This window comes from Euleptes europaea, chromosome 3, assembly GCF_029931775.1.
Source record: "Euleptes europaea isolate rEulEur1 chromosome 3, rEulEur1.hap1, whole genome shotgun sequence".
In the NCBI taxonomy this organism is placed as follows: Eukaryota; Metazoa; Chordata; class Lepidosauria; order Squamata; family Sphaerodactylidae; genus Euleptes; species Euleptes europaea.
Genome location: NC_079314.1, coordinates 79,090,767 through 79,109,365, shown reverse-complemented (window position 1 = coordinate 79,109,365; position 18,599 = coordinate 79,090,767). Strand labels below are relative to the sequence as shown.

General features: G+C 41.1%; 1 protein-coding gene across 1 annotated transcript in view; it reads right to left on the bottom strand.

Annotated features, from left to right (window-relative positions):
• The window catches only part of LRRIQ1 (leucine rich repeats and IQ motif containing 1), a 115,811-nt gene extending 97,475 nt beyond the window's left edge, over positions 1 to 18,336 (bottom strand). The window contains exons 1-9 of the mRNA XM_056846742.1: positions 18,195 to 18,336; positions 17,882 to 17,993; positions 16,695 to 16,789; positions 13,286 to 13,406; positions 10,945 to 11,174; positions 9,414 to 9,488; positions 6,063 to 7,472; positions 3,886 to 4,038; positions 1,792 to 1,942 (exon numbers count right to left, since the gene is read on the bottom strand). Of these exons, the coding sequence (XP_056702720.1) occupies positions 1,792 to 1,942; positions 3,886 to 4,038; positions 6,063 to 7,472; positions 9,414 to 9,488; positions 10,945 to 11,174; positions 13,286 to 13,406; positions 16,695 to 16,789; positions 17,882 to 17,993; positions 18,195 to 18,332 (2,485 nt within the window). The 5' untranslated portion in view covers positions 18,333 to 18,336. The remainder of the gene's footprint in view (positions 1 to 1,791; positions 1,943 to 3,885; positions 4,039 to 6,062; positions 7,473 to 9,413; positions 9,489 to 10,944; positions 11,175 to 13,285; positions 13,407 to 16,694; positions 16,790 to 17,881; positions 17,994 to 18,194) is intronic.
• Positions 18,337 to 18,599: the final 263 nt, after the last annotated feature.

The window sequence follows — 18,599 nt, the reverse complement described above, 5'->3', positions numbered from 1 at the left end:
TCTTGCCATGAAAACCCCAAAAGGGGTCGCCATAAGTCGGCTGCGACTTGATGGCACTTTACACACACACACACACACACAAGGATTGTGGGGGAAGAAGAAAGAAGGAAAGATCCACTATGCTTGCATCCACAGATGGCTGGATACAGCCCTGTGTTCAGTTATCCCACAAAACCATAGTTTCACTAAACTAACTATGGTCAGCGTGACTGTCTGAAGGCAAGCCACTCAATCAACTATGATTAGTAAAGATCCATCAAACCAGGAGTGGAGGTGAATTTGATCCTAACTACCGTTTGCTTGATGTCTGAATGCCGACATTCTGGCTTAATCTAGGCTTGTTCTCTAGCAACACTCTTGCAGTCAACAGAGAGAAGGAAATGAAACCAGTATTTGTCGAGCCAAACAAGGATTTGAATGATTGTTCATGAGCTAAATCCTGGTTTTGCAAACTCGCCATTGTTCAAATAAACCATGGTTTGGCATTTGTATGAAATGGGCCCGTTTGTGCCCATGTATGTGTTTCAGCACAAAACCCAGCCCTCACCACGGACATTGGGTTCCCCTGAGAAAGGAGTAAATGGAAGCCATTCACTTGGACAGAAGGGTAGCTTGGAGCCACCTGATCACTCACTCACAACCTGACTTCCCACTGCTGAGACATCACCCCAACATGAACATGGCTGACAGTGCCTGGATTTGGACTTCAGGTTAACCTGGAGGTGAGAAATGAGTTGAAGGACCCTGAGCTTGGGGTCAGGGAGAATGGCTGGCATGGCATGACACAGAAGAGAGGAAAGAATGGGGCCAGGAGTGACCAGGGATTTAGGTGTAATTGAGCCATGGAAAATAGACAGTTCCTTAACATTATAGCTTCCTCAGTTTTCAAAGGGAGACAGCAAAGTGCTGAGCCTGGCAAGAAACTAACAAAGTCACAGCGATGTAAGCTAAGTAAGCTCTTCCATTTGATGGCTCTATGGAAAAGGCAGGAAGGCAAGGTCTCCTGGATCATCGGGGGGGGGGGGGATACACTCCCAACTGAATAAAAAGGTATGTACTTGTTCATCTATCCACTGGCCTCCTTCATTTATTTAGATGGACTCCACTGAGCCAGATCTGATGCCAAATCAGGTGCAGATCCTACGCACAAAGAGAAGTGCTGCCTTGAAGATACTATTGTTGTAAAGTAGCAGTTTTCAGAATCTGAGGATTCTACGGAACGTTTTTAGGGAACCTGGCACCAGCCAGGTTTGGGGCTAACTACTCTATCTTATAACAAATACCAAGTCCTCTCTTAGAACTACAGACTGCAGAGGAGGAGTAATAGTAAGCTTAATGAGCCCTTGCTAAGTTTCCAGACAACCCTAGTATTGCCCCAGAACACTGTTTGTAAGAGAAAGACCTGTCTCTAAATGTAAGTCCCGCAAGATTGTTGTCAAGACCCTCCATTTCATTAATTCCCCTTTGATGCTGGGCCTGAGACCTGTTCATACAATAATGTTTACACATGTTGCCCTGAGCATATCTGCCAACAGAATGCAAATAATTTCCTCACCTTTCTCTGATGCCCCATCAAAATGAAGACATCCCCCCACACACACACTTATTTCACTTTTAAAGTTTATATTTTTAACCATTAAAAAGAGAGAAGAGACTGTACAGCCAATATATTGGGCAGGGGGAGGAATTTTTCATCACACCAAAAATCTATTTTTGAACATCAAATTTACTAACCTACTAACGGTTAGAAGCTCTACTGTTTTACCATTATAAACAGTTGCTGTTCCTTACCAATTCGAGTGATTTTATTGTAGGAAAATTCAAGACTCCAAAGATTACTGCAGCCATATAATCCATGAATGGATGAAATTCTGTTTTTGTTTAGAATTAGAATGCTGAGATTTTCTAGATTCTCACAATTGACTGTCTGAATATTGTTGTCCTGAAACAAAGCAAGAAAAGGTAGATTGACTAAAAATGTCAGATTACCAGTTTTAGGGTGGGGCCTGCAGTTCTCCTGGAATTACAAATGGTCAGACTACAGAAATCAGACTACAGAGATCGGAGAGAGACAACGTGGTGTAGTGGTTAAGAGCGGTGGAGCGGTGGACTCTGATCTGGAGAACCGGGTTTGATTCCCCACTCCTCCACATGAGAGGCGGAGGCTAATCTGGTCAACTGGATTTGTTTCCCCGCTCCTGCACTTGAAGCCAGCTGGGTGACCTTGGGCTCGTCACACTCTCTCAGCCCCATCTACGTCACAAGGTGTCTGTTGTGGGGAGGGGAAGGGAAGGTGATTGTAAGCCGGTTTGATTCTTCCTTATGTAGTAGAGAAAGTCGGCATATAAAAACCAACTCTTCTTCTTCTTCCCTTGGAGGACATGGTAGCTTCAGAGGGTGGACTCTATGGCATTCCATTCAAGCCCCCTATTGTCTGCAAACTCCAAACTTACCAACCACTGTCCCCAAATCCCCAGGAATTTCCCAAACTGGAGCTGACAAAAGAGAAAGGTAGTCCCCTGTCAAGCTTCAGGTAATTACTCACCCATGGGGTAACACATCATGAAGTTTACTAGGCAAACTATGTGTATGGGGTGGTTTGCCATTGCCTTCCTCAGTCATCTACACTTTACCCCCAGCAAGCTGGGTCCTCATTTTACCGACCTCGGAAGGATGGAAGGCTGAGTCAACCTCGAGCCAGCTACCTGAAACTGACTTCTGTTGGAATCAAACTCAGGTCGTGAGCAGAGCTTTGACTGCAGTACTGCCGTTTACCTACTAAAAATACTTCAGATAACTACTACCACCCTTCCAAAATTTAGCTGTTTCTCCAGTGTTACCATTATTTAACTAATACTTACAGTGGGAAACAGGACTAGCATCCAGAATGCCAGAGTGTTAAATGACTGCAAGAACCAGTGAAGCTGGCAACAACACAACAACACAAAGTCCCATTAACCAAGAGCAGCTGCTCATTTCACCTGAGCTTGCACAGCAGCTTGAATCTCCTGCTTCAAGCAGCACACATATGCACACACTTTGTTGTGATGCATGGGGACTGTTCAGAATAAGTCTTTGGAAATTCATTCTTAGTGTGTTGTGTTAGCCAGAGTCACAGGTTATTACATTATATTACATTTTTATCCTGCCCTTGCTCCAAGGAGCTCAAGGTAGCGAATGTAGTGACCCTCGTTATAGAATACAGAAGCACAATCTCTGTACTACAATCAAAGTTTATAAGCTTTAAATTAATGTCTTACCGCTATGTTTTTCTAACTCAGTTGGTATACCCTGGCAGTATAAGTGTAAACACAGAAAACGGCACCACTTTGGTACAGTTTGGATGCCTCTGGAACTCGGGTTTAGAGACTGGGAGTAGGACATTCAGTGTTTTCCTAGCCCCTGTCCTCGATCACACAAATGCCACTCATGAAAGTAGGTTTAGAAACATACCCAGGTTTACTATAAACCATGGTTAACAGTCACATGTCACACCAATCCCACTAGAAGGGAGTACAAGGACATGATCCAGAAACATATTCCCAATTTTCAAAACTTTTTGCCTGTGGTGTTCCTGAGGGAGGCCTTTGCACCCTTTATGTGGAGTAAAAATGTCATATTAAGCACACTCTCAGCCTAACTTACCTCACAGGGCTGTTGTAAGGATAAAATGGAAGAGAGCAAAATTATGTAAGTCACTTTTGGTCCCCACGGGGGAGAAAGGCAGGGTACGAATGAATTAAATCAATATACATATGCACCATCTGCAAATACTTAGTAAAAACACTGTAGAGGTGGATCAGGGCAGAATAGCTGAGGCAAGAGACACTACAATCCATTTAGAAATAGTTTTCCTTTCAAAAGGGAAAATAAAAGATTTGGTACCTCTACATCTATATACTTCAGATCTTTACAATTGCTAAGTCCTTCCAAAACAGTTAATCCACAGCGCCGGAGACTCAAGAACTGAAGTTTGGAACACTGTGACAAAGTGGAAAGGCTGCAGCCAGGAAGATCTTCAAATGTAACTGTGGTAACCTGTATACATTGAATAAAGCAAAAATATGTAGTTTAAATTATACATAGTATAAGCATTACAGTAACAAATTCCCCAACATATCGTTTCTGACTATTCAAGAAAAAGCTGGGAAAGAAATCCAAAATCACACCCCAAGAGAGAGGGGCTTGCTATTCCTGACACCCATGCAACATAATGGAAAAACACAATATAATCAAAGAGCTGCATTCTGCCAATAATTGTTCCATGCTAAACCAACTTTCTTCTTTTCCATCCACCAAAACAGAGCCTACTAGTGGCATCTAGCCTGCTGCAGTCTTGGAATCTAGTCACTCTTTCCCCCATGTCTAATATTTTAATAGTATGTTGCAGGGAACCTGCATTCAAATGTTACAATGATACTGGAGTGGTCAGTTGGTAGAATGGAGATCATGTAGTTTCAACTTCGTTCATGGAGACAGTAATAGTGCACAAGCCAACTATACAAGTATCAAGTGGAGGAAACCAAGGACTTGCGGGGAGCATCTCATTTTCCCTCCCCCACTATTTTCCTCTTTCCCTTCCCTGGCAGCCCCCATAGCTTGTCCCTTTTTCCTGTCCCAAGAAAATTCTGCACTATTTGAGCCACTGTGAGCTGCCGGCTGCCAGCCCAGTTGTGCAGTGGGGAACCTGCAAGAATGTGGGGTTACCTCACTTTCCCTTGAAACCAGCACCCCACAGTATTTTCTTCAGCTGAAGGGCAAAGGCTATGGCAGATACTCCGTTCCCCCATTCATCCTGTTCTGTTTTTTTTTTTTAATCTAGCAGAACAGCTTTCCCTCCATAATGGTTTTGGAAGGTCAAGAATTTCTCAGTTTGTTCGTGTTTCTCCTCAGACACGTGCCAGAAAAAGGACGCAAACTTGGACAGCACCACATCATTCCGGGTGAAATAATAACCCAAGGACAAATAGGCGTAGCTGGTGTGGAGGAGCTGGCTGACCAAGCGGTTCACACCAGCTTCGCTCTTGGAGGGATAGTTCTGGCAGACCTGGGAGCTTATGATGCAGGTGGAGGCGGGCTGGTTAGCTGGACTGGTAGAGAAGTGGAAGGTGGGGTGGTTGCGACCCTGCTCCATTCAAGCACTGTCGAAGCAAGAGCAGCAGGAAGACAGGCCCAAAGGGGGTCAATCTAGGCACACTATTTTCTCCTTCCTGGCATCCCCAATATCCTCACCTTTCCATGCTTCCTTTTTTTCCTTCCCATCTATCTACCCATCAACCTTTTATCTGCCCTTCTTCAGCTATATTATTTATTTACTTCATTTATACCCCACTTTTCTCCACACTGGGGGCCAAAAGCCACTTACAGCATTCTCCTCTTCTCCATTTTATCCTAACAACCCCATGAGGTAGGTTTGACTGAGAATCTGTAACTGGCCCAAAGTCAGTTGGTGAGCTTCCATAGTAGAATGGGGATTCAAAGCTGGGTTTCCCAGGTCCAAGTTCAAAACTTTAATCACGATACCACACTGGCTTTCATCAGGTAGCTGCTGTTGAACGCTAGCGAACAGCCAGGACTGGGTGAGTCATGCAAGCTGCCCAGTGGTTGCTACTGGGATTGGCCTCATGAGTCCTCCCTCAAAGGCCAGAACTGCCCCGGAAAGGGCCTACCTTCCCCCCCTCCCCGCCTTTTACTAACAGAAACTAAGGATGGAAGATGTGGCAATACTATTATGGTTACCTAGCAATGGCCACTGAGGTCTTTCGTTTTTTAAAGCTGAAGGCACTTCTTCTATTATTTTGGGCAGTTTTAACCCACAGTTATTTCTTTTTAAGATTTCAGATTTTTTTTTCCTGCAATCTTGGGGCTTTTCTCAGGTTTGTAGAAAGATCTGTATTGTCTGACAATGGCTTCAGCCTTCATATTTAAGTATCCACAGATGGAGCCCAGTTGAGAATGACATATACTGATATTTTCTATAATGGTCAGTGCTTCAACAGTAATGATAATTTCTTATTTGTTCCAAAAAGAACATTTAAAAAATGTAGTGTACGTATATTTACCTGTTGTAGAGCATTCCAGGGGCCAGCCTGAATTATCATGGAAGCGCTCAGCGGGGGCAATGAACTAGCTGAGCATTTCCGTGGTTTGCTTCTTTCAACTATTTTCTTTCTCTTGTTTTCCCTACAAATACTTGACCAGGATTTGCACGTCTCCATCCACTTTAATCTCTTCCCTTCAATAGAATCCAAAAGTAGGTTTGGTTTCTCAAAAGATTTGACTGGGATTTCATCTTTCACTTCACCCTGAATTTCTTTTTCTGCAGGTTCTCTCTTCATGTTTCCAGATACATACGATTTCTCTGTTTGTCCAGTGTTTACAGAACCTAACTGGACATCCATGTTAATGTGATTGCTGTGCACTCCACTTCCCTCATCAACTACTCTAATCTCTGCCGGAACAGTTTTGATATCAAGCATTGTTGTGTTACTACCCGTCTGACAGTCTGCAGTAGCTGAACCATGGTCTTCTACATAAAGTACGCCATTCTCTACTAAGTTGTTATTTATCTCATTAAGAAATTCTGTCTTTCCAGATGTTTGTTTTCCTCCTCCATTATCATGCCATGAACTGTCTGGTTTTTCTTCCTTTAATCTTGCTTCCAGTGTCAGTTTAATCTGTTGCTTTTGCAAAATTTGTTTTAGCTCTTCTGCCGTACCTTTCTCTTGTTCATTCACCTTTTCAATTTCTTCTTCCTCCTTTGCCATTTCCAAATCTTCCTCTGTGTTTGTGGCTGCCATCCCACTTTCCATCTTGAAAGTTTTATCTTCCTCCTTCTCCATTTTTTCTATTTCTTTTGCTTTTTCTGTTATTTCCATATCTTGATCTATATTTTCATTCACTGTTCTCCCTGGAATTTCTTCACCTTTACTGTCCTCTTTTGCTTTTACAATTTCCTGCTCCTCCTTTGTCATTTTTATTTCTTTATCTGTATTTTCAGGTTCCATTATCCCTTCACTTAAGCCTGTTAGAACGTCTTTTTCTTTCTTTTTCTGTTCCAGCAACATTAGTTGTTCTCTTCTCTGAAGTCTCACCAATTCTTTCTTACTTTCATATTCTTCGCAGCTTTTCAACCTTTCTGCAATCTTTTCCCTTTCTTTTTTTTCTCGCTTTTTTCTCTCCTCTTCCTCTTTCTTCTTCTTCTCTAGAGCCCTCCTTCTCAATCTTTCCTCCTTTTCTCTACATTCCCTTTCTATTTTTTCCTGCAGGTCTCTTTTCCTTTTCAGTTCTGCTCTCCATTCTTTCAAGACAGGGGCATAAATTTTGTATACTCGGAATGCTCGAAAGTAAGCTTGGATTTTTTGAGCTGCCATATTCTGCTGTTCCATCATCTGTTGTCTTTCCTTTGATTTCTGTTCTTCAAAGGCCATTTGTTCTTCTTCTATTTGCATGTGTAAATTTTGAATAAATTTCTAAACCAGAAACAAGAGAGGAAATACTACGGTAATAAACTTATAGTGTGGGTATACATCCAAAAATGGCCATTAACAGTTGCATATCATTTATGACTGTCGTAGCAGTGTCCAAAAAGTAATTCACTTCCCTTTTCTGTTGAGTGTCACATTGATCACATGGGGGGGTATGTCACTCTCAGGCTACAGTACTATACCTTGTGGGTAGCCATGGCAACTAGACCTAGCTTCACCCTATCTGATAGTTACAGCTTCCAAAAAGGTCTATACTGAAGCAGATTGTTGGTGTGCTGTTCAAAAATTTAAAAATCTCTGTCTCCTTGCCCCTTCCCTGCTTAGCAAACTTTAGACCATTTCTTTGGATCTGCTGTATTAGTGTTCATCTCTGGCCCACCTTCACCATGCTTTGAACCACTTCTGGATTCTTTGCAGTTATTCCCTTTTGCTAGGCTCTGATCCAGCAAGGGCCACTGACACCAGCCCAGTAAGAGGGCATGGGGGAACTGTGATGAAATATATAAATTAATATTTTTGAAGCTGTAACCTAGATTTATGTAGGCTAACATGTAACATCTGTGCAACTAACAGTGGAATCCTATCCAGAGTTACTCCAGCCAAACTTGTTGGAATTACTGGACTTAGACTGGAGCAACTCAGTATAACGTTGTACTATACATCATTTGTTTGGTGTAATTTTTACAGAAAAAGTGGCAGGGGCTGGGCCTACAGATGAGCTCCTTCACATCTGACAAAAACTGCAGTGATGGCATACTAAGAAACTTTAACATATGCAAGCATAAGCTTAATACAGAACACTGCAGTCCTAAAAAGATGTACACAGACATAAGTCTCATTTAATTCAATGTGGCAGGAAGCCCATTGTTGAGGGGGGGGGGACAGTTAGGCAGCAGCCGAGAGCGGCTGCAAAAGGAATTTTTTTTAAAAAAAGTAAATAAAAAATAGTCAGAAATCCTCCATAGGGTTTAGAGAGGCTATCCACCTATTTTTGTGGTATAGCAATGCTGCAGCGCGCACATGCAAGGGGGCATTCCTGGGGCCAAAGGGGTCAGGAAGCTGACTAATGTCAGCTCCACCACTGGGAACGCCCTGAACACACACACACACACACACATTATGCCAGCATGGAATTTCCCTTCCAGTATTTCACTGCTGGCGTGGCAGCGATGGCGGCGGAGGCCGGCACAGTTCCATGGGTCTCCGGCTGCCCCCGCGTCAGCATCCATGTCACTTTGTGCCATGGTAAAGTGGCACGGATTCCACTGCTGGATCATGCTGGCTCCTATCAAGCTTTGCACCCACCCTTCAGGATTGCACAGTTACTCCCAGGACAGTGTCTTTAGGATTGCAGTCTCAGTCTTGGCTGAACACCTCTACTTCTTTCCCCATCAGATCTTAGGTCCCTTTGTAGGAAAAATGAGGGTAATTTAAAGACAACTAAAGATAGGTCCTTGATGTGATTTCATTTAGTCTCTAATTGAGTTTTCCTACAGTGCCAGCTTAAGCAGTTATATTCTTCCAACTCCACTGAAGTCAATGGACTTAGAAAGATGTAACTCTGTTTAGGATGACACTGCTAGTCAATCAGAGAAACTATTATGATACTGTTCCGATATAATTCATTTTTAAAAACACATCTTTTCATGGAACAGATGTATTTTCAAACACTTAAATACTAAACATAACACTATATCGTTTTATATATATAACTATAATACTAATGAAAGGGGATACTATTAGAATAAGTTTCAAATATTGAACTGTTATTCAAATTTATACAGACCACAAGCCTTTCATTTTAGAGCAGTTACATGCATTTATGAACCAAAAATGCAGATCACAGCCTTATTTTCTCACATAAAAACCACGCTGGCATTTCTCCTTAACTATCACTTCTTGTCAACATTCTTACATGTAAATTACCTTGTGCTGAATCAACTGTTCTTTCCAAGCCTCCTCTTCTTTTTGCCGTGCCTCATCCAAAATAGCTTGTTGTTGCTGCACAAAACAGAGAAGCTTGCTAGTATCACTTTAATGTACTTTAGTAGATAGATTGTTTATTTGCGGCCCTTGGCCAGATAAAACAAGATACATGGACTAAAATGGTCTTACCGACAAAGGTTTACAGTTGAGTCTTAAATCACTTAAACAAATAAAAATAATAAAATAAATAACATCCAAGTTACATCTGCCATTTGGACTAATGTACTTTAGTAATATTAATGATCATTGGAATCTGGAAGTCACTGTAAAGGTAAAGGTCCCCTGTGCAAGCACCAGGTCATTCCTGACCCATGGGGTGACGTCACATCCTGACATTCCCTAGGCAGACTTTGTTTATGGGGTGGTTTGCCATTGCCTTCCCCAGTCATCTTCCCTTTACCCCCAGCAAACTGGGTACTCATTTTACTGACCTCGGAAGGATGGAAGGCTGAGTCAACCTTGAGCTGGCTACCTGAAACCAACTTCTGTTGGGATCGAACTCAGGTCGTGAGCAGAGCTTGGACTGCAGTATTGCAACTTACCACTCTGCGCCATGGGGCTCTTGGAAGTCACTGTAGCACATTAATATGTCATAAATCCTGCCTCTTCTAACCACTTTGTGATCATTGTCCTCTACTTGGGGATCTGAGAGGAAGAAAGCTTTTATGCCTGCCCACCAAACAAAGAAGGGTAAGGTTTGGTCCCCCTCACTACAGTAATGGAAAAGCTGTTTCAAGGAAGGAAGCTCTGAGCATGCACTGGAGCTCCTGTGTCCAGAAGCTAGCCCAGGACACATGCATTTCCAAAGACAGACAATCATATAAGTACTTCATTCTTCATAGTTCCTTGAAGTATAGCTTGGAGAAGTTCAAGAGATTCATACTGGTACTCTCTCAGGGAGAGCTCTGATTTCTACAGTGCCCAACCAACATGTCACATCTCCATTTTAGCACATTTAAAGACTAAAATAATGGCTATGAATCTGCATATATATGTGTGAGTATGTGCAAAAGGGGGAAAAAAGCTGGAGAACTATAATACATAAAGTGACAAAATCCAACTGAAGACAAAGCTCTGGGTGTCACTCTGTAGAAACATTCTACTACTTTGGTTGTTGGTCCTTCACTGTTGTCAAAAAGAGAAGAAAAATATAAACATATTTTATGAACAATACTTAGGATTATCTGTGCTGTACCAAAACTAATATAATTTCATTTGTAGCTGGAAAAAGCTGATTGCTATAGCATGGCTCTCTTCCAGTGCAACGTTTTAAATCTATAACGTATGTTACTGGTAGCAAAGCATATAAAAATACCAGGAAGATAAACACATTGCAAAGATTTAGGTTACTTGCTTAAGTTGCATCTAGTTTATCAATCCATTGTAAGTTTATATTATGATACAAAATTTGATTTTACGCATGCTCGTCAACAGAGATTAAGATATTTTAAACTAGAAATGGAAACATTACCACATGCAACATCTCTAACTTCATCCGTTCTGCCTCCAATTCCTCTTGCCGCTTCCGTCTCTTGTCCATCTCAATCTCATTTTCCATTTCTTCCATCTCTCTCTCCTCTTTCATCTTCTTCATTTTGTCATCATCAACTTCTTTTTGCTGTTCCAGCCAAAGCTCATATTCTTGCTTGCATCTAGCCTCAACTTCTTGGAAACTAAAGCTAATGGCTATGTCATTCCCATCTAGAAAAAGTCATTTGTGTCAGTTTCATAGCACTGAAAACACTGATCGTAATGATAATGGGTTGGAACTCATGAGAATTTTAAGTCATATGCACCATGTAATCAAAGTGATTATTTCTGTCTATGGTAATTTCATCTAGTTTTCTCCTCCCTTTACAACACCACTAGCAGAATAACCCATATCATACAGGGTGAAGCACACCACAAACCCAGAAAGGAATTATAGGCCTGTGGCTAAACATTAGAAGACCTGAGCTCAAACCTCGTGTAAAACATAAACTCATTGTGTGGTTTTGGGTAAGTCACTGCCTCTTGATAAAGTACTTTGCTCTGTTATTATAGTAATGAGCAAACAGCAAGAAAATATACCACAATGGAGATGTTGGTAGGACTGTGTCTATTTCAATTTGTATATATTACTGTTTAAGATCTTGATGGGTAGCCATGTTAGTCTGTCTGAAGCAGTAGAAAAGAGCATGAGTCCAGTAGCAACTTAAAGACTAACAAAAATTCTGGCAGGGTATGAGCTTGCATGAGCCACAGCTTGCTTCTTCAGAAAGTTCATACCCTGCCAGAAATTGTGTTAGTCTTTCAGGTGCTACTGGACTCTTGCTTTTTTCTACTGTTTAAGATCTATAGATTATATATGTACATGGGAAATGAATTTAAACACACATGCTATTTTTTTAAAAAAATAAGAAGCTGAAATTTTACTCCGAAGGACATGGTGATCCTCTCCAGGAGAGACAACTGATTTTATTTTAATAGAACAATTACTGCAATCCATTTCCTAGTAACAGGTGGGAGAAGTTTTTTCCCTTTGAACAACAAGTCTACATATCCCTGGGGGTAATACATGGGAAAAATTTAGAGTCAGCTCACTCTCCCTCTGTGATCATGTCTGGATACAAAGCAGACACCAACCTAAAAAGATATAATAAGGTATGTAGAACCTGAGCCCTCCAATTTCTGATATATAGGCATAAGGCAGGAAGGTGAGGACCAAATAACTTGGGGAATGATTGCTGTCATCAAGTCAAAGCTGTTACCACCTGCTCTGCCCCCCTTCCTACCCTGTAGATATGTCAAATAACGGCAGACTTGTTGTGAAGCAACCTAGGTTTAAATATTTGTGGTATTTGATGGTTTTCACTTGTTGATTTTGTTGTTGTTGTAAGCCACTTGATACTGCACTGAGCAGAGTGAAGTGGGTGAAAGGTACACACATAAATAAACAAAATAAATATATTCTATTATGAAACTAATAGAATGGAACTGTGTTTCTGAGCAAATAAATCCTACTAAACATTTTCCCCCCACAGAAGTACATGCACAGAAACAAGAGTCCTCCTGCAGTTCGTCCTAAATGATGTTGACATTTAACTAAAGAGTTTTTTTAAAAAATGTAATTCATTAATTATGAATAAAGCTTTTTTTTAATGAAACAGCAATCAATTCTGCATCATCCCTTACAGCCCTTCCGTCTTACTTACAAGCCTCACTCATTTTAATGAGCCTTACTTCCAATAAATGTCCTTTAGATTAGGGCTAAATCAAATGTGCACCTAAGAACTGGTTTGGAGTAAATTGTTTCCCTCTGCTGGCCCCAACATTAAACATACCTTTTTTTCATTTCTGTCTGTGATGATTCACTGCCTTTGTTCCTTCTCTGCTGATGCTGTAGCATCATTTTAAAAGACTTCCCTCCTTCCCTTTGGTACATGATCCCAGCCCGACAAGGATCATGTAGTGAGAAGTGATAAGGTCATGACACTACACAGTCAATCCGATTTGGCTATTTTATGACATCCATGGAGAACAACAAAGTCAGAGTTCAGAATAAGGGAAATCTGATGCTGGAACCATTTCCCCCACTATAAACTGGTTTTCTTTCCCTTCAGTTATGTCCTCATATAGCACAACTTGATTAGATACGTAATGTAGTGACAAAATGGGTGGCTACTCATTCCCTTTTGTCTCAGTGTTTCTGAAATGGGAAGTGCTTTCTGAGCCTTAAGAAAAATTACCTGTCATGTAGGCTTAGCTTTATTACCACTGCACAACTTATGTCTGACTAAACATGGTTAGGACTAGGCTGCCATTCTGATTACCTGCCAAAAAACAAGGATAAGCTATTTCATTGGAAAGAATGCTTCCATCATTGTTGACCTCATCTACATTCTCTGTCTCCATGCTCATTCGTAATTCCTCATCTTCTATTTCAGAGAGTACCTGAAGATACAGCAAATATTTTCATAATAATTAGGTTTGGTTTGGAACTATTTAATGACAAAGCATAGAAACAATTTGCTGCATTTGCAGAATGGAGTTTAACAGAGTATGCAGTATCAAAAATATAGTTAAACAACAGGCTTTCTGTCCTGAGGAAAAGAAGCTTGGGAGCAGCTAGATTAGGTCCAGTGCAAGCAGTCCTATAAGAAAAGCAACCACCTTGCCAATGAAATGTTCAGAAGAGAAGGACTGCATCTAGTTTCATGCTATTCCCCACTACCTGCAGATTAATTTGCTAACATGGCTCAATATGTAAAACCCCAGTCTTCAAACAAGACTGCCCCAAAAATCCTTTAATGGTTTCCTATGAAATATGAGCTTGGTCAGGCTAAGGCCATAAAAGCCAGTGATACAGCTAGCTGGTGAAGAAACACACCAGGGTGAAGAGATTAGCCTAAGCCATAGACTATATAACAAATTGACATTGAATGAATACTTCCTTTAGGGTAAAGTTAACATCCCTGTTGAGAACTGCATTTTATTTTGATTTCTGGGCTTTGCAACAACCCCCCCCACACACACATCCTTGATTTAAAAAGGTATTCTCAGCAGACGATATGCAGGAAGGGGAAAATCAATTGCTTTCAAGCATTGCCCCTCTTGACAGTAGCTCAAGCAAGTACCAACCGTCCAAGTTTTATCAATTCAAATGGCCCTCCTGACAAAGAAATGGCCAGCTCACACTTTGGCTGGAATCTGACATCTAGAAGGGATACAGAAACTTGCAAAGGGCTAGATGGAATCTAGGAAAGCATTCTTTGGCCCACAAGGGGCTGCAAAACAGAGGAGATAAAATCCCTTGGCATGCAGGTAGAGGGGTCCATTTTGCCTGACTCCATTGGCAGGAAGGCTCTCTCACACTTGGACTCCCATCTTGGTGTCCCCCATTGTCATGTGGAGCAGACAAAGGGTGGCTGCCTGGACGAATATTCCAAGGTAATGGGAAGCTTTTAGAATGCTGTAACTTCTAAGCTTAAACAGCCTGCCCGAAACTAGCTAGGCTAGGGCATTAACAGACTTGAGAGACAGGGGATCGCATGTTTGCAACTTTCTTTTATCCTTTGCTTAATCCATTGCTCTGCAGAGTATATGCAAGGACTTTTCCTTTTAATAAATTCTTTACCATTTCAGCTGCCAGTAGTTGGTCTCTGTACCAAATAGACCACTGCCATGCTAACCTGCTATTCTAAAGAGGAACCAGGGGAAGGGAGGTGGGTGATTGCTAGATCACTAACTCCCCAAGGGTGCACAAGTGCAGTAAGTTGTCCCTGTGATAACCAGTCATTGGGTAGCAGGAAACATGGGCACTAGGTGGGGCCCTAATTGGCAATGTGGAAGGGAAGTTGGGAATGCTGGCCCTCTTGGTGGGTAATTCCAAAATTAACCAAGTGGCGCTAGTGTGCTGAAGGAGAAGTGTGAGAGAACCCCTCTGAGAGTCGGGTGAGTGACTCATCACTGGACAGAGACTTGGGATGGTTGCTGGTGCCTAGATGCTTCAGAGAGCCAAAATCGAGTGGGGCCCATGGGTCTGTACTGCTACTATCTCCTATCCCTAAAGATAGGGGTTCAAAGAGAGGAACTTGCAGGAACATAAGCCATGGGAAGAATAAGCCAATGACATAACCAGATCCTAACTATCAAAACTGTTGTAAAAGCCAAGAACATCCTTGTTCTGTGTGTGTGTGTTAAGTGCCGTCAAGTCGCTTCCGACTCATGGCGACCCTATGAATGAAAGTCCTCCAAAATGTCCTATCTTTGACAAATTGAAGGCTGTGGCTTCCTTTATTGAGTCAATCCACCTCTTGTTGGGCCTTCCTCTTTTCCTGCTGCCCTCAACTTTTCCTAGCATGACTGTCTTTTCCAGTGACTCTTGTCCTTTCATGACGTGATCAAAATACGATAGCCTCAGTTTAGTCATTTTAGCTTCTAGGGTCAGTTCAGGCTTGATTTGATCTATAACCCACTGATTTGTTTTTTGGGCAGTCCACGGAATCTGCAACACTCTCCTCCAACACCACATTTCAAAGGAATCTATTTTCTTCCTATCAGCTTTCTTCATGGTCCAGCTTTCACACCCATACATAGTAATAGGGAATACGATGGCATGAATTAATCTAGTCTTGGTGGCCAGTGACACATCCTTATACTTCAAAATCTTGTCTAGCTCCTTCATGGCTGCCCTTCCCAGTCTCAGTCTCCTTCTGATTTCTTGGCTGCAGTCTCCCTTTTGGTTGATGGTGGAGCCAAGGAATAGAAAGTCTTGAACAATTTCAATTTCCTCATTGTCAACCTTAAAGTTGTGTAATTCTCCTGTAGTCATTACTTTTGTTTTCTTGATGTTCAGCTGTAGTCCTGCTTTGGCACTTTCTCTTTTAACTTTCAGCAGTAGTTGTTTCAAATCTTCACTATTTTCTGCCAATAATGTAGGGTCATCAACATATCTCAAATTATTAATGTTCCTCCCTCCAATTTTCACTCCACCTTCATCTAAATCTAATCTTTCCTAATTATATGTTCTGCATACAGATTGAAGAGATAGGGAGATAAAATACATCCTTGTCTGACACCTTTGCCAATTGGAAACCATTCCATTTCTCCATATTCTGTTCTAACTGTGGCCTCTTGTCCAGAGTACAGGTTGCGCATCAAAACGATCAGATGTAGTGGCACACCCATTTCCTTTAAAACCAGCCATAGCTTTTCACGATCCACACAGTCAAAAGCTTTGCTGTAATCTATGAAAAACAAGCTGATTTTCTTCTGAAATTCTCTTGTATGCTCCAGTAACCAGCGTATATTGCAATATGATCTCTAGTGCCTCTTCCTTTTCTGAAACCAGCTTGAACATCGTGCATTTCTCATTCCATATGTGGCAACAGCCTTTGCTGTAACTTGTTCTAGTTATTCATTTTTCTGAGAGGAAGCTCGTTTCAATAATGAACTGTTTCTTTGATCCAACAAAGAGGACAGTAGAGAAAAATTTCCAAGAATCAGGACAGTATTGACAAATTTTATATTCGGTTGCAAGTTACAACCAACAATACTTTCTGTTAGTGCTGTTTCAGACAAAATGAATGGCTATTACACTAACAGTATTTATTGCCTGCATAGTTTGCTCCCACTAAAATTGGGGGGACTTTTCCCAACTTAAGAAGAAACAAAGTCCAGAAAGCATCTATCAAATCAAATATATGGAGTTAAAAAAAAACACACACAACAAAATAGTACCCTCTTCTTTAAGTCTTCTGGATCTTCATTATATTCAGAAGCCAACTCAGCCAAACAGTCTGAATCTCTGTTAGGGACTACACTGTAGATGTCATCTGCAATGAAGATGTATAATTTAGGAAACTGGGGAGTATTGCTTCAAATTTCAGAGCAGTGAAGTAAGATGAAATACTTTCCCTATGTACATTAACACAAAAGCGTTGTATTTCCAGATCTCATCATGTTATAACTGACACCAAATTACTCTTATAGAGCTTAAATGTTCCATAAAACAGGGAACATTTGTAAAGCTGGCCAGAATAATCACATAACTGATTTGTGGCAGGGCCAGCATCAAGGACTGGCATGGTGGTGCATCAGTTGAGGTCTGTCTCTCAATAGCAAGAATACCCAGCAGCAGCAGGAAAAAACAGAGTGCATGAAAGCAACACTCTGATTCCTCCTCCAGATGTAGGGTTGCCCACACCCTAGAGGAAAAGCACCCTGTAGCTTTAACAGAAGTGTAATGGGATGTTATTTTCCAGGTGATGCTTTTTACCTCCATGCCACAAAAAGTTTCACCTGGCCATGTCTACACATTATATCTCTATTAAAGGGATGGAACAGGGGTTTTTTTCTCTCTAGAATGTTGGCAATTCTAACCAGATGCCCTTCCCATCAGAATACAGAAGGTTGTCCCTCTGGCAGAGACATGACAGGGCTTAAAGGAAAGAAGGGAGCTACAAAATCAGAGGAAAGGAAAGAGGAAGGAACCTATATAACAGGGGAGGGGGAGAAACATGCTATGATAGGGGTTCCCCTATGTACAAGGGTCCACAAATATCTACGGCTACCTATGAACGATCCTGAGAAATACAGTGCTGCTGAACAATTATCTTGCTGATGTGGTTTGCTGAATCAGATCAAAACTTATCTAGTCCAGGGTACTTTGCAAGAATCGATGCAACCACCAGTCATCAGAAAGAAATTGGCCAGTAGTCTACAGCCTGCCTTCTACCTACTCAGTCATATGATACACTGCATAAGAATCTTCTGATAAAGCAGAATCGCAATCCAAGAAAAGAATGCAGTATTCACAGAATTTTGCATTTGAATATGCCTCCTCATGTAGTTGACAAACACCCAAAGAGAATTTAGGAAATAGGTGTGTACGTTATTGTAACTAACCTGACTAAATCACTACTTACTTAAAACGTCATTGTCATTATCCATCTCTTGCAAAAGTCTTTCCGCATTTTGAGTTCTGTTTCTCACAAAATCTAAATAACAGCAGACTGATCCTGGCAGTTCATCTGAAATCTAAATGTACATTTTAAATTCAATTATACAGTTTCAATTTTCATCATAATTATTTTCAAATTAGAATTGTCTTCAGAAAAGTCAGAAATACAGACAATTCAATCTGGCCCTTCCCCATAACAGTAAAATATTCTACTGATGAATACGTTTCTCAGGAGAGTGCAGAAGTAATTATAACTGCTTACCGCTTTAAATACTTACAGGTTCACTATCGCTTGAAACTTCAGCTGATAAATCTGTGTCGGGATCATCAACTTCAAGAGAAGAAACGCTGATTTTGCTTAATTCAATTTCTATTTCTTCTTCTAGTCTTTTATCATCATCATGATTGTCCTCCATTACTTTCACTGGGACATGGAAGAGGTAAAGGTAATAGATATTATTGAAGGCTATGTAAACTCAGGGGCACCCAGTGAAGTTGTGAAGTATATTTTATTTTAAATGTTCTAATGTTGAAATGTTTTAATGTTTCATATTTTCCACCTATTTTGGTGGAAAGGCAGCACATAAATGTTTTAAGTAAATTAACAAACTTCTTAATTAGAAATTAATTTGTGGAGTTTGCTGTCAGCTGGATATAGCAGTGACCACAAGCACCGATGACTT